Source organism: Schistocerca americana, chromosome 1 (genome assembly GCF_021461395.2).
Source record: "Schistocerca americana isolate TAMUIC-IGC-003095 chromosome 1, iqSchAmer2.1, whole genome shotgun sequence".
NCBI lineage: Eukaryota > Metazoa > Arthropoda > Insecta > Orthoptera > Acrididae > Schistocerca > Schistocerca americana.
Window position 1 is genome coordinate 207039751 of NC_060119.1, and position 20105 is coordinate 207059855.

Genomic DNA, 20105 nt, shown 5'->3' on the forward strand with positions numbered 1-20105 from the left:
GGTTGGTAGGGCATGTTCTGCAGCATCAAGGGATCAACTATTTATTACTGAAGGGTAAAAATCATAGTGGGAGACCAAGAGATGAATACACAAAGCAGATTCAGGAGCATGTAGATTGCAGTAGGTACTTGGATATGAAGAAGTTTGCACTGGATAGGGTAGCATGGAGAGCTGCATCAAACCAATCTCTGAACTGAAGACCACAACAACAACAAAGTTATAAGTTGGTGCAGTGTGGAAGTGCATTTATCTAAGACAGTGTTTTGTGGTAATTGTGAAGAGCTTGTGGAGCCCTATTACAACTAAAAGTTAGATAATAAAGATATTGAGTTGAATATAGATGAATATTGATATTAAATTGAAATTTACAAAATAATGAAATGTGTCATCTCATACGACTTGTAAATAGGCTCAAAATTATAGAAACTTCAAGTCAGAGGAAAGCTTACATAGGAGGAATTAAAAAAGCCTAACCATTCCAGTGCGAAATTAAAAAAAAAACAGCAATTATGTACCTAGGTCATCTGGCTGAATGTCTACAGATCATGTGCAGGCACTGCTGACATGAAATACAGAAAACAGTGATAATGTAGACATAGATGTGATAGTGACACACGAATGTGTTTTGTGACCATCAAATATTGTCGTGTTGTCAACCAACTCTGACATGTCGGGCATTACTGCTCATAAATCGATGGAAGCTGCTACTGTGACGTGACTGATAATGAAATTATATATTAATACGAAAAACTTAATATGATTTTATTCCAACATTTTCACAGAGAATTTATGGCACACACAGAAGCTTTTTTGAGATTTTTTTGTCCAGTTCTGTAAAATAAGGGGAGTAACACACACATGGATGGAAAACAATAGCTCAAACCTTGTCCAACAATATGCCATCGCAATTTAATTGGGAGACACAGATAGGCAATGGCGACTCATTTTAGTTCCAACATGAATGTAATGAGAAACTGCACATGAAACAGCACAAAAATTTCTCATACCTTAGCTTTTCTGTGGTGTTTTAACACTGCCTCGCCAAACACTTGCCAAGAATAAGTCCTCAGGATGATTGTTTCTGCGGGTATCGGTTTTGGATTTAAAGCTTCTTGGGTAATATGATGTCTTGCTTCCCTGAGCTTCTGAACTTCAATGATAACTTTTGCAGCTATATCACTGTCATATTCCTCCTTCAGGGATCCTAAATTGCTATTGATAAAATATTGAGAGCACAAGATGGTGTAGTCTTTTAGTATTTATTCACAAAAAAGAAGAAATAGTAACTTTGGCCAACAGAGTTTGAAACACATACTCACCAGCCTTTGCAAAATAATTCAAAATGCTCCGCAATCGAAGGCTGCTCTTTCAATATCTGATCTCTAATGACAAGCCCTTTAAGAAAATCTGGATCTAGTTCAAGAGCACGAGAAATATACATCAAACAACCAATATAGTCATTCAGCACATACAAAATAGTTATTAGCCCCTCCAGGCATGGCCAATGACAAGAACTGCATCGCAGGCCCTAAAGGAAAAAAAAAATAAATCACAACTTTATTATTGAGCTCACTAAAGTCAAAGAGTTGGCTATATATGAATTTAAATGGACATAAGTATTTAGTGACTCAGATAAAGATGATGATATGAGAAGGAAAGTTGCCACTCGCCATATAACGGAGATGCTGAGTTGCAGATAGCCACAACAAAAAGGCTGTCACAAATAACACACACACACACACACACACACACACACACACACACACACACACACAAGCGCGTGCGCTAATATGTCTCACGTGCACATGACTGCAGTCTCTGGCAGCTTCATCTCTACACAACTCCTGCTTTCAACTGCTTACCTCACGGCTCATATTCCTGTAATACACGTAGATGCAAGACACATCCTATGCATCCTTCCATGACCTCCTACTTCAGTCTAGTAACAAACATCACCCCTCCCAACAAAGGCAGGGCTACCTATGAAACCAATCATGAGATCTACAAGCTAAGGCTCAACCTGTGTGCTGCCTTCAATTTGGGTACGACAACCAACAAGCTGTCTGTCAGCATGAATGGTCACCAACAAACTGTGGCCAAGAAACAAGTGGACCACCCTGTTGCTGAGCACACTGCCCAATACAACACTCTTCACTTCAATGACTGCCTCACAGCCTGTGCCATATGGGTCCTTCCCATCACCACCAGTTTTTCAGAATTGCACAGTTCGGAACTCTCCCTGCAATATATCCTACATTCTTGTGACCCCCCTGACCTCAACCTTCATTAGTCATTGTCCTCACCCATCCAGCCCCTTCCCTGTTGCACCGAGCGAGGTGGCGCAGTGGTTAGCACACTGGACTCGCATTCGGGAGGACGACGGTTCAATCCCGCGTCCGGCCATCCTGATTTAGGTTTTCCGTGATTTCCCTAGATCACTTCAGGAAAATGCCGGGATGGTTCGTTCGAAAGGGCACGGACGATTTCCTTCCCCATCCTTCCATAATCCGAGCTTGTGCTCCGTCTCTAATGACCTCATTGTCGATGGGACGTTAAACACTAATCTCCTCCTCCTCCTCCCTTCCCTGTTCACATTCCAGCACTACATAGCCCTCATTCCATCAGTGCACTCAGTGTTTCTACTTCTCTCCTTTTCTGCTACCCCCCCCCCCCCCTCCCCCGCCCTACGTCTTACCTTCTGACTGCACCTAACTGCCTTATCCACCTCATCCCTGTGCACTTACCAGGAGCACTTCAGTGTCTCCAACCCCTACCTTATTATCCCTCCCCCTCCCCACACCCCCCTCCTTTTCCCCCACCCAGTTGCCACTCCTAGCATGCACTGCTGCTGCTGCTGCTGCTGCTGCTGACAGTGTGGCTTCATCTGCCAGAGACTGCTAATATGGCGAGTGGCAACTTTCCTTTCCATAATATTGTTACATCCCATCCTGGATTTTCCATTGTTTGACTGCCACTTTTTCATATACTTCAGTGAAACTTTTGGAAAATTAAGGATGGTATAATGACAATATTATGAAAAGGATAGACTGCTACTCACCATATAATGGAGATGGTGAGTTGCACATAGGCACAACAAAAAGACTAACAAACACGTATGCTTCTGGCTAAAGAGGCCTTCATCCGAACTATACGACATATGCACATCCACCCAGCCACCCACCCACGCACTTGCAAACTCCACTGCTGGTGAGAAGCTATGCATACTAAAGGTAATGTGTCGACATGAACTGGGAGAGGGTGACAGGATGGAGGAAGGAGAAATTGTTGGATGAAAGGCATGGGGATAGTGGGTTGCTGGAGATTGAGGCAGGACAATTACAGGAGCAGAGGATGTGCTTTAAGGACAACTGCCATCTGCATAGCTCAGAGAAGCTGGTGATGGAGGGAAGGGTCCAGATGGCCCAGGTTGTGAAGCAGCTACTGAAATTGAGCATGTTTTGCTCAGCTGCATGTTGTGCCACTGGTTGGTCAACTTTGTTCTAACAAAGTAATTAAGTAATGAAACATTAATTATTTGGTTCATAACCACTAAGAAACTTATACACAGTATACAGAGTTTTGAAGTATTTCACATTAATCAAAAACAATTTGTTGCTAGGCTGCAAATTATTTTGAACACAATAATTTCTGCTCACCTCCAAATAAGCATCACAAGCTAGTTCATAATCAAGTTCTTTAACTGCAATTGATGCAATTCTGTACCACAACGTCACATCTGTGTCGTCCAGTTCAGCTGCCTGCAAAATCATATATTATTACTAGCAATAATGACTTCTGACAAGGTGCCTATAAAAACTATGTATAAATTAATCCTTCTGCTTCTAAATTACACACAATACATATTAGCTTTAAGTAAGAAAAGCCACCATGGTCCAAAAGAAGTGCAATTTGGTTTCTGAGGCTCCTGTAGGGGACTGATGAGTGATGTATTTCTGAATGTCCATCTGGGTAGAAAACTCGGTTTCTCTGTGTAATATTTTGGTGGTTCACTAACAAATCTTTGCTGGGTGCTTCAGGATATGGAATTATTAACCTAACTGCATTCAAAAACGGTTTCAATTAGATAGTTTAATTGTTACATTGCCATTATGATGCATTTTCATCCATTTTGCATCAGTTTCAATTCCCTTTTCCCTACCAAGTATGATTCTTAAGAAACAAGTACAAAAATACTAGGTGATTATAATTAAACTTTCCCTACTTAACATGTTATAACACGGAAACTAATTACTGTACGAGTACCAAACTTAGTAGTATTAACGTCAAGGACATGGCGAAGAGAAGTAATGCAGAATCAATTCAATTGAAACACTTTTAATGTGCTGATACAGTACATCATACCATTACATACCGATACCATTCCTGCTACCAAAGGGGCTCAATATGGCACCCATCAATGTCCAGAAGAGTCTAAAAGTGCAGGATTGCATTCTGCACAGTAGAATGAAGCACGTCCGTAGGTATGCTGGCTACCTCTATTAATATGCTGCACTTCACATCAGGACATGTGTGAATGTTCCCCTGGTAAACCCTGTCCTTCAGGTAGCTCCACAACCAGAAATCACAGGGAGTGAGATCATGCCAGCCAAACATTTGGAAACAATAGGCTGATAATTCTATCATTTCCAAATGTGTTTCAGAGAAGCAGGTGAACTTCACAAGCAACGTGTGGTGGCACCCCATCTTGCATGAAAGCTGTTAGTTCGATGTGATTCTCTCCTGTGGGGCGGGTATCACATGTGGTAAAGCATATCACAGTAATGCTGGCCCATCACGCTGCACATCTTTGGTCCTTGAATGCCAATCTGTTCAAAAAAGAATGGCCCAATGTTGAACATAGCCGTGAAGCTACACCATATGGTGACACGTTCACCATACAGAGGAACTTCATGCACAGTGACTGGAGGTGAAGATCCCTGCACTCAGCAATTCTGTGTATTCATCTCACCTGTCAAGAGAAAAATGAGCTTCATCTGCCTACAGCTTGGTCCAGGGCTAGCCCTCACCAACTTCAATCCTTATGAGAAAGTAGAGAGTGAAGTCAACACATCGTCATGTGTCCTATGGTGCAAGCTGCTGTACGATATGGATCTTGTCCAGATACCACTTGAGAATGGTTTGAAGCACCTTCCGTACAATGGATCACGGAATGTTCAACTCTCATGACACAGCACGCACACTGGCGATCGGGAATTGCGTGCAGCATTGTCTATCATAGCAACAGCGGTTTCATCAACCACCTGTGATGCAACCAATCATCAGCCTCTTCCCAGAGTGACGGCCAGGCGGAGAAAGTGGGCCCTTCCGTAATCCTTTCAGCCAGCAACATTCTCAACATGCAGCTGCAAAATTACTGTTGTTTTGATAATAGAGCTTCACCAATAATGTCCTGCTCCTTTTGTCCAAGCTCAAGTTCACACGTCAACAAGTGCACTGTGACTGGGCAGGTGTGAGAGACTATGAATCATGATGACTGATCATGGTTATTTGACACAGGTTGAACAGTAAATGAGAGAGACTACCGAAGCATCTTATACATTATTCAATCTAAGCACTTCTCTCTCAGTCTTCCACTCTTATTGTATCACATTACCCAACACCCCCTACACTACATACCTCTATTTTTCCAAGGATTTCAAATATCTTGCAATGCTTTACATTGATGGACACTTATTAGGTGAACAAGTCCTATCAAAGTGGCTTGGTTTTTCTTAAGTCTTGCTTTTATTATCAAATGTAACATCAGAACTGACTCTTTGGTACTTGTGGCTTCCCTAAAGGCAAACTGATTATCACATAATAGATGAGTGTGTATCAGCATTAGAAACTCTGAGAACGACCAAGCAAACCAGAGCAGTTTGTGCCATAAACAGAAGTAGCAGATCGCACTGAGAAATTCTCTCCACTGCTTTGAATTGTCATATCTCATCTGCTTCTTGTTCTCTTCTACAAACCCTTAACAAGAAGTCTAGTTAAAAAATAAATTATCTGAAACCAAAGAGACAAATTCTTCCCTCTTGCTAAGCAATTCTCTTCAAAACTGCGAATTTGTTAGTTACTAGTGCAATATGAACATTATTCTGTAAATTAGTACAACTCCTCACTGTTGGATTTTAATTAATCATTGCAACTGGTTCACAGAGATTAACTCTGTCAGTAAGGTGGAAATTTCTTATTCATAAATTTTACTGGTTACCCTACTGTAAAGTTCATGAGGAAAAACACTTTATTTTTCATACTCCATGGACTAAAACTTACAAGGGAAGCATATACCCAATGGGCGATGGATTTCTCTCATCTTTTCACAGGATAGTAGTACGTACTCAGATGTAACCAATGCTGCTCTAGCATCATGCACTTCTCACACCTATTCAAGATATCATGGTTCAAAGTTTTAAGAGATTGTTGAATGACATACAAGAATGCTAGCAGAGGCACTAGTACAACAGGTTAAGACGACAAATTAGTGGCCTGTGTGAACATTGTTCAAGGCACCATCTTAGTTTCTTTCTTACTTTCCCTTTTCTTTTTTCTTTAATAATCTTTCAGCAGGCATTTATATCACTACTGGAAATTGTGTTTCTTGGGAAAGGAGCAACAGCAGCAACAACAACAACAACAACAATAATAATAATAATAATAATAAATCATAGTGAGGTACAATTAAGGTATAAAAAATAACTGAGATGAAATGAACAGTATTTATCAATGCAGTTGTGTGTATCCTACCAAATACTGTGTATGTTATTTGAAGTCAGTATAGTCCTAGTATACATGCATGAATGTGCCAATAAATAAAAGATACTTCATCATGATTCCTTATTATAACTCACAATGCATTTACCACAATAACTGTCTATATTATTAGTATGGTTGCTGCTTCTTTCCCAACAAAGTGACACGTTGTACTGATAAAACTGTTTCATGGAGAACTATTGTAGGAGGAAAAAATATGCCCCAACTCCAATGCACTTTGGAATACATGGTAAGTGCTCTTGTGTGGTATTCCAGAAGCTCAATCACTGAACCTCAATTTCTTGAAAATGCTTGAGAAGTTTGTCATACTAGAGCAGCTTTTGTTACTAGTAAGTATACATTACAATCATGCACACGATGAGCAAACCTGAAGGCTTTCAACACAATGCAGGACAGACGCATGCTTGTGAGCTAAGACAACAAATTGTCACATGCTGACTAAGTGTAATCTCAGAAACCAGTCATTACAACCAAATAAAATCCAAAGATGGCTAGCATGGAAGTTTTGGTATTAAATAAATTTATATTTTATTAACACAGAAATTGGCCAAAACAAAATATGATAATATTTCAGTTGTTTCATTGTATATATTTTTTGTTCTCCTTTCTTCCATCTCCAGTAGATCCGTGTACAGGTCTCTCTCGCACTCCATTACAACCATGCATATTTCTAGAACAGTTGTTCAATAATTTGGCCTTCAGTGTTCTACAACAGAGTTATTCCAAATGTAGCTATTGATGCTATGTTACTCTACAATATCAGTTTGCTTTTGTTTCGATTCTACTTATATCATTCCACCTTGCACACGGTGGTTAAACATGGGAAAGATTATATGAAGTTATTGTGCATGTAGAGATTGGATTTTAGTGTGTTATGGTATCCTTTATGTTAAATCTAGTGATCATAATACTTCGACACTGGTCTATTGCGACTTTTCAGATCATAATTACAGGCTTGTATACACATTGCTGCATGTGTATTCGATATTTTGTCTGTGTCCAAACAGGCTTCTCAGAGATGAGTGGGCAGCCAGTGTAAGTGCTACAAGTATGGGGCTTTGAATTTCTTCTTGATGCTGTCATGCTAAACACTTCAGTTTCATCTAAAAAAAATTCCTGCCAAAGAACTGGACAATCCCATTTTAAGCTACAAATTCCAGTGATTTAATGTTCATAATTTCAATATTAATCAAGTTAAAGCTCAAAATTGGACAAATTCAATTAAGAGATAACACAAACTGAAATACTGTTATGTAATCCTTTCCAGCAACATTATAAGCAGCCAACCAAAGACAAGTTAATGCACACACACATGCTTGAGACACATTTCAATACCTTCAAATAGCATTCCAGTGCAGCTTTAGGCTCTTCCAACTGATTATGTATACTGCCTAAATTTTTCAAACACGAGTACTTAAGAGCTAAGCCCGGCTGAATAAAACCTTCTGGCACGTTTGCTTTGGTCACCTGTAACAGATCATTAATGTTAAACTTACTTCATGGTATATTAACTAAGCTATAAATAATGTTTTAGGTACTAAAATGGCATACTTCTGATAAAGATTTCTTCATATTCAGCTGCTGAGACTTTCAAGGCCGCAGTGTTACTGCGTGATGAGATTTTAGGGATCCCTCTAAGCCACACCTCTTCTTCAGATCCCTAACTGCTCCAGAAACATCTGTTCTATCAGACCCATGTCCAACCTCACATTCACCTGTATTACCAACTGTATATGCCCCTTCATCACACAGTTCCAAAACACAAAGAAAAGTGTGAGCATCAAACAATTTGGAACAGTGCAAATAAGCAAATGACCTCAGGAACGCAGCTGTGTGACATGTTCAACAACCACCAGCATTTCGGCAGGTGGACACCCAGCTACTTTCAAGGCCCAAATGCAGCACACAAGTTCCTCAAGGGAATTTAAAACCCTGATTTCCAAAGCACAACACGAAAGATAAAGCATGCACGCGCGCGCGCACACACACACACACACACACACACACACACACACACACACACACAGTGAACGCCAGCACCATTATATGGTGAAAGATGACCAATGTCAGAAGTTATCAATAGATAATGTTAATAACCAACTGGTAAGGTAGCATTAACTCCATCTCTTTGTTCCTGGTGAAGGAGAGAGAGCAGGACTTCACACAGTATTTAAGCAAAAACCTACATCTCTGTTGATAAGGTCACTTGCTAATGTAATATCAACAGCTTTCTTAATAACACTCCCCCAATAGCTGGAAGTGCATGCCAGAATCTCCGTGTTGTTATATTCAGTAGGATCAGTGGCGTCAAGACAATGTTCTGCTACAGCAGAAGTCAAGCTTTGAAATGAGACTATCTCACTCTGCAATTCTTCCTGAACTATTCACAGTTTCCATTGCCCTCCTAAACACTATAACATTGTCTCAAATCATATGGCATTCTCAGATTTTGATCCCAACCCAAAGGCTGCAATCCCTGTAAACCTTTCCAATGTAAAATTGCTTTCCTGAATCCATATGTTACAACATACTTCAGCTCCACCACTGACAAAATATAGTACAACATTTCCACTTTTTATTCTCTCTTCCTGTTCCAATCTATCCCTACACATCATCTGACCTTTACATCATTTTTGAACTGAAACTGGTACAGTACTTACTAATCTAGTAGTTTTGACCCCCTATTTCCTCCAACACCTTTTCCAATCCGTGACTCCCTTCTCCTTACAAAAAGTGAGTCACTTGTAACCCGGCACCTACATGGCCTTGCCCCATTCCCCATGAAGAGTAAAGTACATATGTCAAGTTTTTGTGTCTTTGCAGGTCAACACATCATAGTAGACTAGTATTATGCGAGTGTAATTATTTCCGTAACTTTAAAGAGAATCAACGAAGGCTATAAAATAAATCCACAGTCTCTTCTCCGGAACTGAATAGGTAAGTCACACAGGATTCCAGATCATGAGAGATTCTGCAAGACCAAATGATAGGGAAATCAATTTCATGGAATCAGAGTTATTACGACAGAACCCAACATGCTTATTTATGCTGGCAATACACAGGCTTCCCCACATCAAAACTCACAATATAAATACCCTGCTTACAGTAAATTAGATTGATACAAATTATTCTAGCATCAATATCAAAAGATGAGAAAGGTACTGGAAAGAATTCCCAATGCATACAAAGAGTCTTCTTCCACTCTTGGTCTGACTTAGATGCAAAAGTGAAAGTATGATCCTCTGAGTCACTAAATTAACTTCAAATAACACACTGGCATCAAATAATTATAATGGTTATTAACAAAAATTTAGATTCATAGTGTGAAAATTCAGTATATCACATTGGCCCATAATGATGTACTAAACAAAATTCACCCTGGAACATCCAATTTTCAACTGGCAACTGTAGAAAGCGCATCAATGCAGTAACTGATGTACGAGGGCCGTTCAGAAAGTAACCTCCAGTTGATTTAAAAAAATACACCAAGTTAAATAAAAATATTTTAATATATACATCTTACAACTACATCTTTGCACTATTTTTCTACATAGTCTCCATAGCGATTGAGGCACTTATCGTATGTCTTCACAAGCTTTGAAATTCCTTCTGTATAAAAATCACCCGCTTGTGCCTGGAGCCAGCCTGTGACCGCATCTTTGAGCTCTTCGTCGTCATCAAACCGCTGTGACCCGAGCCATTTCTTCAAATGCATGAAGAGGTGATAATCACTTGGCGCCAGGTCTGGGCTGTAAGGTGGATGGTTGATAACGTCCCACTTGAAGGACTCAAGAAGGGCCGTTGTTCTGCGAGCAGGGTGAGGATGGGCGTTATCGTGGAAAAAACGATACCGGAAGTCAGCATACCACGGCGTTTGTTCTGTATAGCCCATCGTAACTTTGTTATTGTTTCACAGTACACGTCTTGATTAATGGTCGTACCACGTTCCATGAATTCAACCAACAACACCCCTTTGGCATCCCAAAACACCGTTGCCATCAGTTTTCTGGCAGAAAAATCTTGCGAGGCTTTTCTTGGTTTGGTAGGCGAATTTGAATGTGCCCACATCTTTGATTGTTCTTTTGTCTCAGGGTTCACGTACTTAATCCAGGTTTCGTCACCGGTCACGATTCTGTTTAACAATGGTTCCCCTTTGTCCTCATAACGTGACAGAAAGTCTAACGCAGAGGCCATTCTTTGAGTTTTGTGGTGGTCGGTAAGAATTTTGGGCACCCATCGTGCACAGAACTTACGGTAACCCAATCTTGCTGTCACTATCCCGTACAAGAGAGTCTTAGAAATCTGTGGAAAACCAGTAGACAACTCCGACATTGAGAAACGCCGATTTTCACGAACTTTTGCATCAACTGTCTGAACGAGTTCGTCAGTCACCAAGCTCACGATGAATAGCTGCTGCAGAATATCCTTCGGCTGTAAAAAACCTTATGACAGCACGCACTTCACATTTGGCGGGGTTTTCTATTGCAGCACACATTTCAAACTGCCACAAAAACTAAACTAGCGCAGGTACGACGTTCACTCGACCACGGCTTGATGCCGACTGACCTGTTGAGTGCGTGAACGCACAGATGGCGTCGCTACTCCCCCCACAACCCGCACTGTGACCAATCGGAGGTTACTTTCTGAACCGCCCTCGTATAAAATGTTATATCAAAATGTGAATTCGTTTGCAAAAACTGTAAAATTACAGACAGACAGATGACTGCCTAGTACTTACTTTCAGGAGGTGAAATTCCAGTACTGCCAAACATTTTTCTACTTTTAATATGTCCATTTACAGCTTTTGGAACTACTAGTTCTTTTGTCAATGACAAAAGAGGAACAGTGTTGGGAAGGTTAGAAAGAGAAGCAAGATCCTCAGCCTCAAGTTGAAAGGAACCTACCTAGAACCTGAATGACCTACCCCTCTATTGTCATCTTCCCAGAAGTAGATCTTTTTCCTCACCGACAAAGGAAGTAAAAGTTCTGAAAACTAGAAATAGTTTTTCCTACTTTTAGTTTGTACCACTAGTAACAAAATTTCACCTCCTGTAGTAAGTACTGGGATCCATTCAGCCTTCCTGTAATTTTACAGTATTTAAAATCGCACTAGCCTTTGATAAGTTCTGGAAGACAAGGATCTCTTGAATCCTAAAACTCATAGGTCTTATCAATATGTCAAGTGAAGAGCAAGAAAGCTTCTTACAAAATAATGTTCTGACATACTGCTTGATTTCAGGCAAGTCAAGTCTATTGATGAAGCTGCTGACCAGAATTTGCAAATAAGGGATAAATGTGCAACAGATATGAGAGGGTTGCTATTACAGTTATCACAGGCACCTTCAAAAACTTAAGGTGACATGAAATGTTTGTATGAATACAAGAATACTTAACATACTATGTCTTTTATATACAGCTTCTATGACTACTGTAGACAGAGGTGGTTGACTGACATACACGAGTCAGTGACAAGGAAAATCATGAAGCAATACTAGCATGGGTCTATCTGTGGACCCTTTTTCTGTTTAGCCATAAAATCCATTTGATTTAATGGATGCAGATAGCTACACCAATGGGGCTGTCCTGTCTGCAGGCTACCTAACTGTGTTAATCATTGCAATGCTGGAATCCTCCTAGAATGAAGATACCATACAAGCATTGTCAGTGGCAATGCATGTTCAACAAATTTAGCTGGCATAAGTATGAATAGCATTCTGCATTGTAGTAATATCTTAATGCTCATATAGTATACAGATTTAGTTTCTATGACATGCTTGTCTTTTGTTAAGGTTGCCACAAGGAAATACAATTTATGCAGCATGTCATATTACAGTTAATTGCATTGCATAGTTATAAACTACAAATAATTTGAATATATGTGTGTGTGTGTGTGTGTGTGTGTGTGTGTGTGTGTGTGTGTGTGTAAAATATATTCATTCATTTATTCAAAGTATAGAGTCAAAATCAATAAACAGAGAATCTACACAGCACTGCACATAAAGTATAACATGATTTTCTATCCATGTCACTACCCCCCAAATTGTTAACAGTATTTGGAGTTGAATCATGTGTGACATCCAGAACGACTGGTGGCAGAGATTTCCTGAGAGGCACAAGCTCTGGCACTGGAAGGTTGGATGCATCCAATGACCTTGTAAACAGCATCATGGTGTTAGCTGCTGTCTCTGAACTGCTACAAGTATTAGGTGAGGTGAAAGCTGGCTTAAGTCTGCCAATGGCTATCTAGGCAAGAGCCATTGATAACCGGTTTGAATTCAGTTCATGCTGAATGATGCTGAAAGTGCAGGAAACTCTTTGCCTTGATCAGTAATGAAGTAGAGAGAAATGCCAAAGCACCGAATCCACTCATGAAAGAAGGTCATGGCTGCAGTTGCTGCCATTGCATCTTACAGTGGACAAGCTTCTGGCCAATGGCTGAAACTGTTGATCACTGTACGGTAGTATTGATAACCTGACAGTGGTAGAAGTCCAATGATGTTGATATGGACATGGTCAAATTGTGGACTCAGTACATCTACATCTACATTCATATAATCCACAAGTCATTGTACACAGCAGAGGGTATCTTGAACCACTACTAATTTCCTTTCCTATTGCACTCTCACATACAGCAAGGAAAAAAGCCGTGATTTCTCATACCTTACCTTCGTAGACCTTATGCAAAATGTATGTTGGCAGCAGCAGAATCACACTGCAGTCAGCATCAAATGATGGTTCTCAAAATTTTCTCAACAGTATTCCTCAAAAGAGCGTCACCTTCCCTCCAGGGATTCCCATTTGAGTTCCCGAAGCATCTCTGTACTATTTGCATGTTGTTCGAACCTACCGGTAACAAATCTAGCAGCCCTCCTATGAAAAGCTTCGATATCTTCCTTGGTGTGGATCCCAAACTCTTTAGCAGTACTCAACAAAATGCTGCACTAGCACCCTGTATGCTGTCTCCTTTACAGATGAACCACACTTAACTAAAATTCTCTCAATAAACCAAAATCAAACATTCGTCTTCCCTACCACAGTCCTTACATACTTGTCCCATTTCAAATCACTATGCAATGTTTACACTCTGATATTTAAGTGACATGACTGTGTTAATCAGGGCACTATGAGTGCTGTATTCCAACATTACTGGTTTGTTTTTCCTACTCATCTGCATTAACTTACATTTTTTCTACATTTCGAGCATGCTGTCATTCATCATATCAACTAGAAATTTTGTCCAAGTCATCTTGTTTCCTCCCACGGCCACTCAATGACAACACCTTTCCCTACACCACAGTGCCATCAGCAAACAGCTGCAGATTGCTGCTAACCCTGTCCATCACATCATTTATGAATATAGAGAATAAAAGTGGTCCTATCACACCTCCCTGGAGCACTCCTGATGACACCCTTGCCTCTGATAAACACCGGTAGCCATCGAGGATAACCTACTGGGCTCTATTGTTCAAGAAGTCTTTGAGCCATTTACAGACACCTGTATATGTGTGGATGGATATGTGTGTGTGTGCGAGTGTATACCCGTCCTTTTTTCCCCCTAAGGTAAGTCTTTCCGCTCCCGGGATTGGAATGACTCCTTACCCTCTCCCTTAAAACCCACATCCTTTCGTCTTTCCCTCTCCTTCCCTCTTTCCTGATGAGGCAACAGTTTGTTGCGAAAGCTTGAATTTTGTGTGTATGTTTGTGTTTGTTCGTGTGTCTGTCGACCTGCCAGCACTTTCATTTGGTAAGTCACATAATCTTTGTTTTTTTTTTATATATTTTTCTTTTTTCAGCTCTTAGGTTCATCTGCAAGAGAACTTCTGGCTAAAATGAAAGTAAGGAACATCAAGACAGTATTATGGAAAGAGAAGAAGATGAAGATGAGATGGGAGGTGCAATACTGTGAGAAGGATTTGACGGAATATTAAGACTAACTAGAAAGAAGCCCCCTGGAGTAAATGATATTCCATTAGAATTAGGACATATTTGGAACAAAACTTTTCCACCAGATATGCACGATATACGAGATATGTGGAATACTCACCAACTTCAAGAAGAATGTAATAATTTCAATTCCAAGGAAGATGGTGTTGATAGGTATCAACATTAAAAATCCGTTACTTTCACAACAGGAAGGTGAATTATTTACAAAAGAATGGAAAAACTGGTAGAAGGTGATCTCAGGGAAGATCAGTTTGAGCTCACGCGAAAGTAGGAAAATGTGAGGCCATACTGACTTATTTTAGATAGGTAGAAGAAAGCCAAAAACATAGTTATAACATTAGAAAAAGCTCCTGCAATGATGAGAAGAGTATTCTCTCTGACATTTTGGTAGCAGGAATAAAATAAGAGGAACAAAAGGTTATTTACAGCTTACACAGAAACCAGATGTAATTATATTAGTCAAAGGATATACACAGGAAGCAGTAGTTAAGAAGGGACAGAGACTTCCGTTGCAGCTTGCCCCTCATGTAATTCAACCTGTACACTGGGTAAGCTATGTAGAAAACTAAAGAGAAATCTGGGAAAGCGAATTACAGTTCAGGGAGAAGAAACAAAATCTTCGAGGTTTGTTAATGACATTTTAATTCTGCCAGAGAAGGCAAAGGACTTGGAAAAGCAGGTGAACGGAATGGTAGCGTCTTGAAAACAGGTTTTAAGGTGAAATCAACAAAAGTAAAACACAACTCATCGAATGTACTCTAGTTAAATCAGGTGATGCTGTCAGAATTAGAGTAGGATAAGATACTAAAGACAGTAGGTTTATTTTGTTATTTGGGAGGCAAAATGAGTGGTCGTGTCTGAAGTTGAGAGGATACAAAATGCAGGCTGGCGTAAGCATGAAAAACATTTACAATAAAGAGGAACTTGTTAACACTGAACATAAATTTAAATGTTATTGGCATCCAATAAACAGTTCCAACAGGAAGAGAATGAAAGCTTTTGATACGTAGCTTTTGAGATATAGCAGGACATTGTGATGACTAAACTGCTAGATCACATGGCTAGTGAGTATGTAATGAACTGAAGTGGAGAATAACTTGCCTACAGCATTTCCTTATCCCCACAGGGATCCTGAGTACAATTAATCTCAACTACTGTATACAATAACTGACCGCCTCTTGTGTTTACATTTAACCACCTTTTTCTTTTTAACTCATGAGAGGACTTAACTGATATCAAATAGAATAACATGTATAATGCCTATGCCCTCCCCCAATAAAGTAGGACAATTTATGGTCACACACTACATTAAAATACTAGCAGAAATATTTCATATTTGGTCAGTGGTTGAAGTTATTACAAAATCTTCTTCAAATCAGAAAAATATTTATCAATGACAATCACAAACAGATTAATTACTTTGATAACTGTGCACCATAGAAGTTTCTGCATAACTTTCAGTTGCTTTACAAACATGTAATATCTCACTTAAGAATAATCAGATGTGAAATGTACAAAGGACACAATTCAAACAAACAGCTTGAAATTGCTTCAAAATTAAACAACAAAATGTCATTTGAAGAACAAAAAGAATATTAACTATTAGAGAAATAACAAATTACATGTGCATGCACACACAACCGCGCGCGCGCCCCCCTCGCCCGCCCGCGCGCTGCGCGCGCACGCGCGCGCCCACACACACACACACACACACACACACACACACACACACACACACACACACAAAGAAGATAAAAATACAAACCTCGGCTAAAATATCACTATTAAGAAGGTCTTCCAGAATTATTTGTGCATCTTTCAATTTCTTTTCTTGAACAAGTTTCAGTGCATTGTTGTATTCTGAAAATGCTGCTTGCTCCTGTAAAAGATGAAAGAATAATGCAAGTACTTTGACTGTGAATTCCGTAAACACTTAAATTTTTTCTGGCCCCCCCCCCCCCCCCAATAAAATTACAGCTAACGAGTGTAATTACACATTTCTCCACATCACATCACACAGAACAAAATTCATTGTTTCTTCCTAACCCTTTCCCATTCTTTCCTTCTCTCCACTAAAGAGATTGAATACCAGAGTAACAAACCTAAATACACAATGAGGAAACGTTAAATTTAGTGTTCTGCGACATTTCGAGTTTGAGAGATAAACATAAATGATGTAAAAACATAAATGATAAACATAAATGATGTACCAAAGACATTGGAGGACTCTTCAAAAACAGTTTGCTGATGAGAACACATCCACTTGAGAGACAGCCAGGAAAATAGAGCAATAGGCTTACAACTGGCTAACAGTAAAGGCTTAACATTGAAATAGAATAATTTATGTAGTGGAACCCCCTTACATGTTTCATAGTCTATGTATGATGTATGTTCATAATCTGCGTCAAAATAACCATTCTACATCTACATCTATACTCTGCGAACCACCATGAGATGTACAGAAGAGGGTATAGCCCACTGTCCCAGTTATAAGGGTTTCTTCCTGTTCCATTCACATAAGGAGCACAAGAAGAATGATTATTTGAATGCCTCTGTGTGTGCAGTAATTTTCTAATCTTATTCTCATGATCCATATGTGAGCGATAAATAGGGGTTTTTAGTATATCCCTTAAGTAATAATTTAAAGCCGGTTCTTGAAACTTTGTTAATAGACTTTCTTGGGGTAGTTTATGTCTGTCTTCAAAAGTCTGCCAGTTCAGTTCCTTCAGTATCTCTGCGACACTCTCCCACAGATTAAACAAACCTGTGACCATTCGTGCCGCCCTTCTCTGGATATGTTCGATATCCCCTGTTTGTTCTATCTGGTACCGGTCTCATACACTTGAGCAATATTCTAGAACCGTCACACAAGTGATTTGTAAGCAATTTCTTTTGCAGACTGATTGCACTTCTCCAGTATTCTATCAATAAACTGAAGGCTACCACCTGCTTTACCTACGACTGAACCATATCTCTCCTGGTATTTGTATGAGCTGGCTGATTCCAACCGTGACTCACTGATATTACAGTCATGGAATACTACGTTTTTCATTCTTTGAAGTGCACAATTTACATTTCTGACCATATAGTGCAAGTTGTCAATCTCTGCACCACAATGAAATCTTATCAAGATCTGACTGAATATTCATGCAGCTTCTCCCAGATAGTACTTCAGTACAGATAACTGCATCAGCTGCAAAAAGCCTGATTTCATTATTAATATACTTTTTATATTTCATTATTAATATATTTTCCCCGAGGACATGCAGCTTTACTGTATGATTAAACGATGATGGCGTCCTCTTGGGTAAAATATTCCGGAGGTAAAATAGTCCCCCATTCGGATCTCCGGGCGGGGACTACTCAAGAGGACGTCGTTATCAGGAGAAAGAAAACTGGCATTCTACGGATCGGAGCGTGGAATGTCAGATCCCTTAATCGGGCAGGTAGGTTAGAAAATTTAAAAAGGGAAATGGATAGGTTAAAGTTAGATATAGTGGGAATTAGTGAAGTTCGGTGGCAGGAGGAACACGACTTTTGGTCAGGTGATTACAGGGTTATAAATACAAAATTAAATAGGGGTAATGCAGGAGTAGGTTTAATAATGAATAAAAAAATAGGCGTGCGGGTTAGCTACTACAAACAGCATAGTGAATGCATTATTGTGGCCAAGATAGACACAAAGCCCATGCCTACTACAGTAGTACAAGTTTATATGCCAACTAGCTCTGCAGATGATGAAGAAATTGATGAAATGTATGACGAGATAAAAGAAATTATTCAGGTAGTGAAGGGAGACAAAAATTTAATAGTCATGGGTGACTGGAATTCGTCAGTAGGAAAAGGGAGAGAAGGAAACATAGTAGGTGAATATGGATTGGGGGGAAGAAATGAAAGAGGAAGCTGCCTTGTAGAATTTTGCACACAGCATAACTTAATCATAGCTAACACTTGGTTCAAGAATCATGAAAGAAGGTTGTATACCTGGAAGAATCCTGGAGATACTAAAAGGTATCAGATAGATTACATAATGGTAAGACAGAGATTTAGGAACCAGGTTTTAAATTGTAAGACTTTTCCAGGGGCAGATGTGGATTCTGACCACAATCTATTGGTTATGAACTGCAGATTGAAACTGAAGAAACTGCAAAAAGGCGGGAATTTAAGGAGATGGGACTTGGATAAACTGAAAGAACCAGAGGTTGTAGAGAGTCTCAGGGAGAGCATAAGGGAACAATTGACAGGAATGGGGGAAAGAAATACAGTAGAAGAAGAATGGGTAGCTCTGAGGGATGAAGTAGTGAAGGCAGCAGAGGATCAAGTAGGTAAAAAGACGAGGGCTAATAGAAATCCTTGGGTAACAGAAGAAATATTGAATTTAATTGATGAAAGGAGAAAATATAAAAATGCAGTAAATGAAGCAGGCAAAAAGGAATACAAACGTCTCAAAAATGAGATTGACAGGAAGTGCAAAATGGCTAAGCAGGGATGGCTAGAGTACAAATGTAAGGATGTAGAGGCTTGTCTCACTAGGGGTAAGATAGATACTGCCTACAGGAAAATTAAAGAGGCCTTTGGAGAGAAGAGAACCACTTGTATGAATATCAAGAGCTCAGATGGCAACCCAGTTCTAAGCAAAGAAAGGAAGGCAGAAAGGTGGAAGGAGTATATAGAGGGTTTATACAAGGGCGATGTACTTGAGGACAATATATGGAAATGGAAGAGGATGTAGATGAAGATGAAATGGGAGATAAGATACTGCGTGAAGAGTTTGACAGAGCACTGAAAGACCTGAGTCGAAACAAGGCCCCGGGAGTAGACAACATTCCATTAGAACTACTGATGGCCTTGGGAGAGCCAGTCATGACAAAACTCTACCATCTGGTGAGCAAGATGTATGAGACAAGCGAAATACCCACAGACTTCAAGAAGAATATAATAATTCCAATCCCAAAGAAAGCAGGTGTTGACAGATGTGAAAATTACCGAACTATCAGTTTAATAAGTCACAGCTGCAAAATACTAACGCGAATTCTTTACAGACGAATGGAAAAACTGGTAGAAGCGGACCTCGGGGAGGACCAGTTTGGATTCCGTAGAAATGTTGGAACACGTGAGGCAATACTAACCTTACGACTTATCTTAGAAGAAAGATTAAGAAAAGGCAAACCTACGTTTCTAGCATTTGTAGACTTAGAGAAAGCTTTTGACAATGTTGACTGGAATACTCTCTTTCAAATTCTGAAGGTGGCACGGGTAAAATACAGGGAGCGAAAGGCTATTTACAATTTGTACAGAAACCAGATGGTAGTTATAAGAGTCGAGGGGCATGAAAGGGAGGCAGTGGTTGGGAAAGGAGTGAGACAGGGTTGTAGCCTCTCCCC

The 20105-nt window shown here is 39.8% G+C and overlaps 1 protein-coding gene across 1 annotated transcript in view; it reads right to left on the reverse strand.

Moving 5' to 3' along the window:
- The window catches only part of LOC124594338 (calcineurin-binding protein cabin-1-like), a 244964-nt gene that overhangs the window by 196801 nt on the left and 28058 nt on the right, over positions 1-20105 (reverse strand). The window contains exons 2-6 of the mRNA XM_047132739.1: positions 16487-16600; positions 8113-8244; positions 3657-3758; positions 1320-1528; positions 1008-1212 (exon numbers count right to left, since the gene is read on the reverse strand). Coding sequence (XP_046988695.1) covers positions 1008-1212; positions 1320-1528; positions 3657-3758; positions 8113-8244; positions 16487-16600 — 762 coding nt within the window. The remainder of the gene's footprint in view (positions 1-1007; positions 1213-1319; positions 1529-3656; positions 3759-8112; positions 8245-16486; positions 16601-20105) is intronic.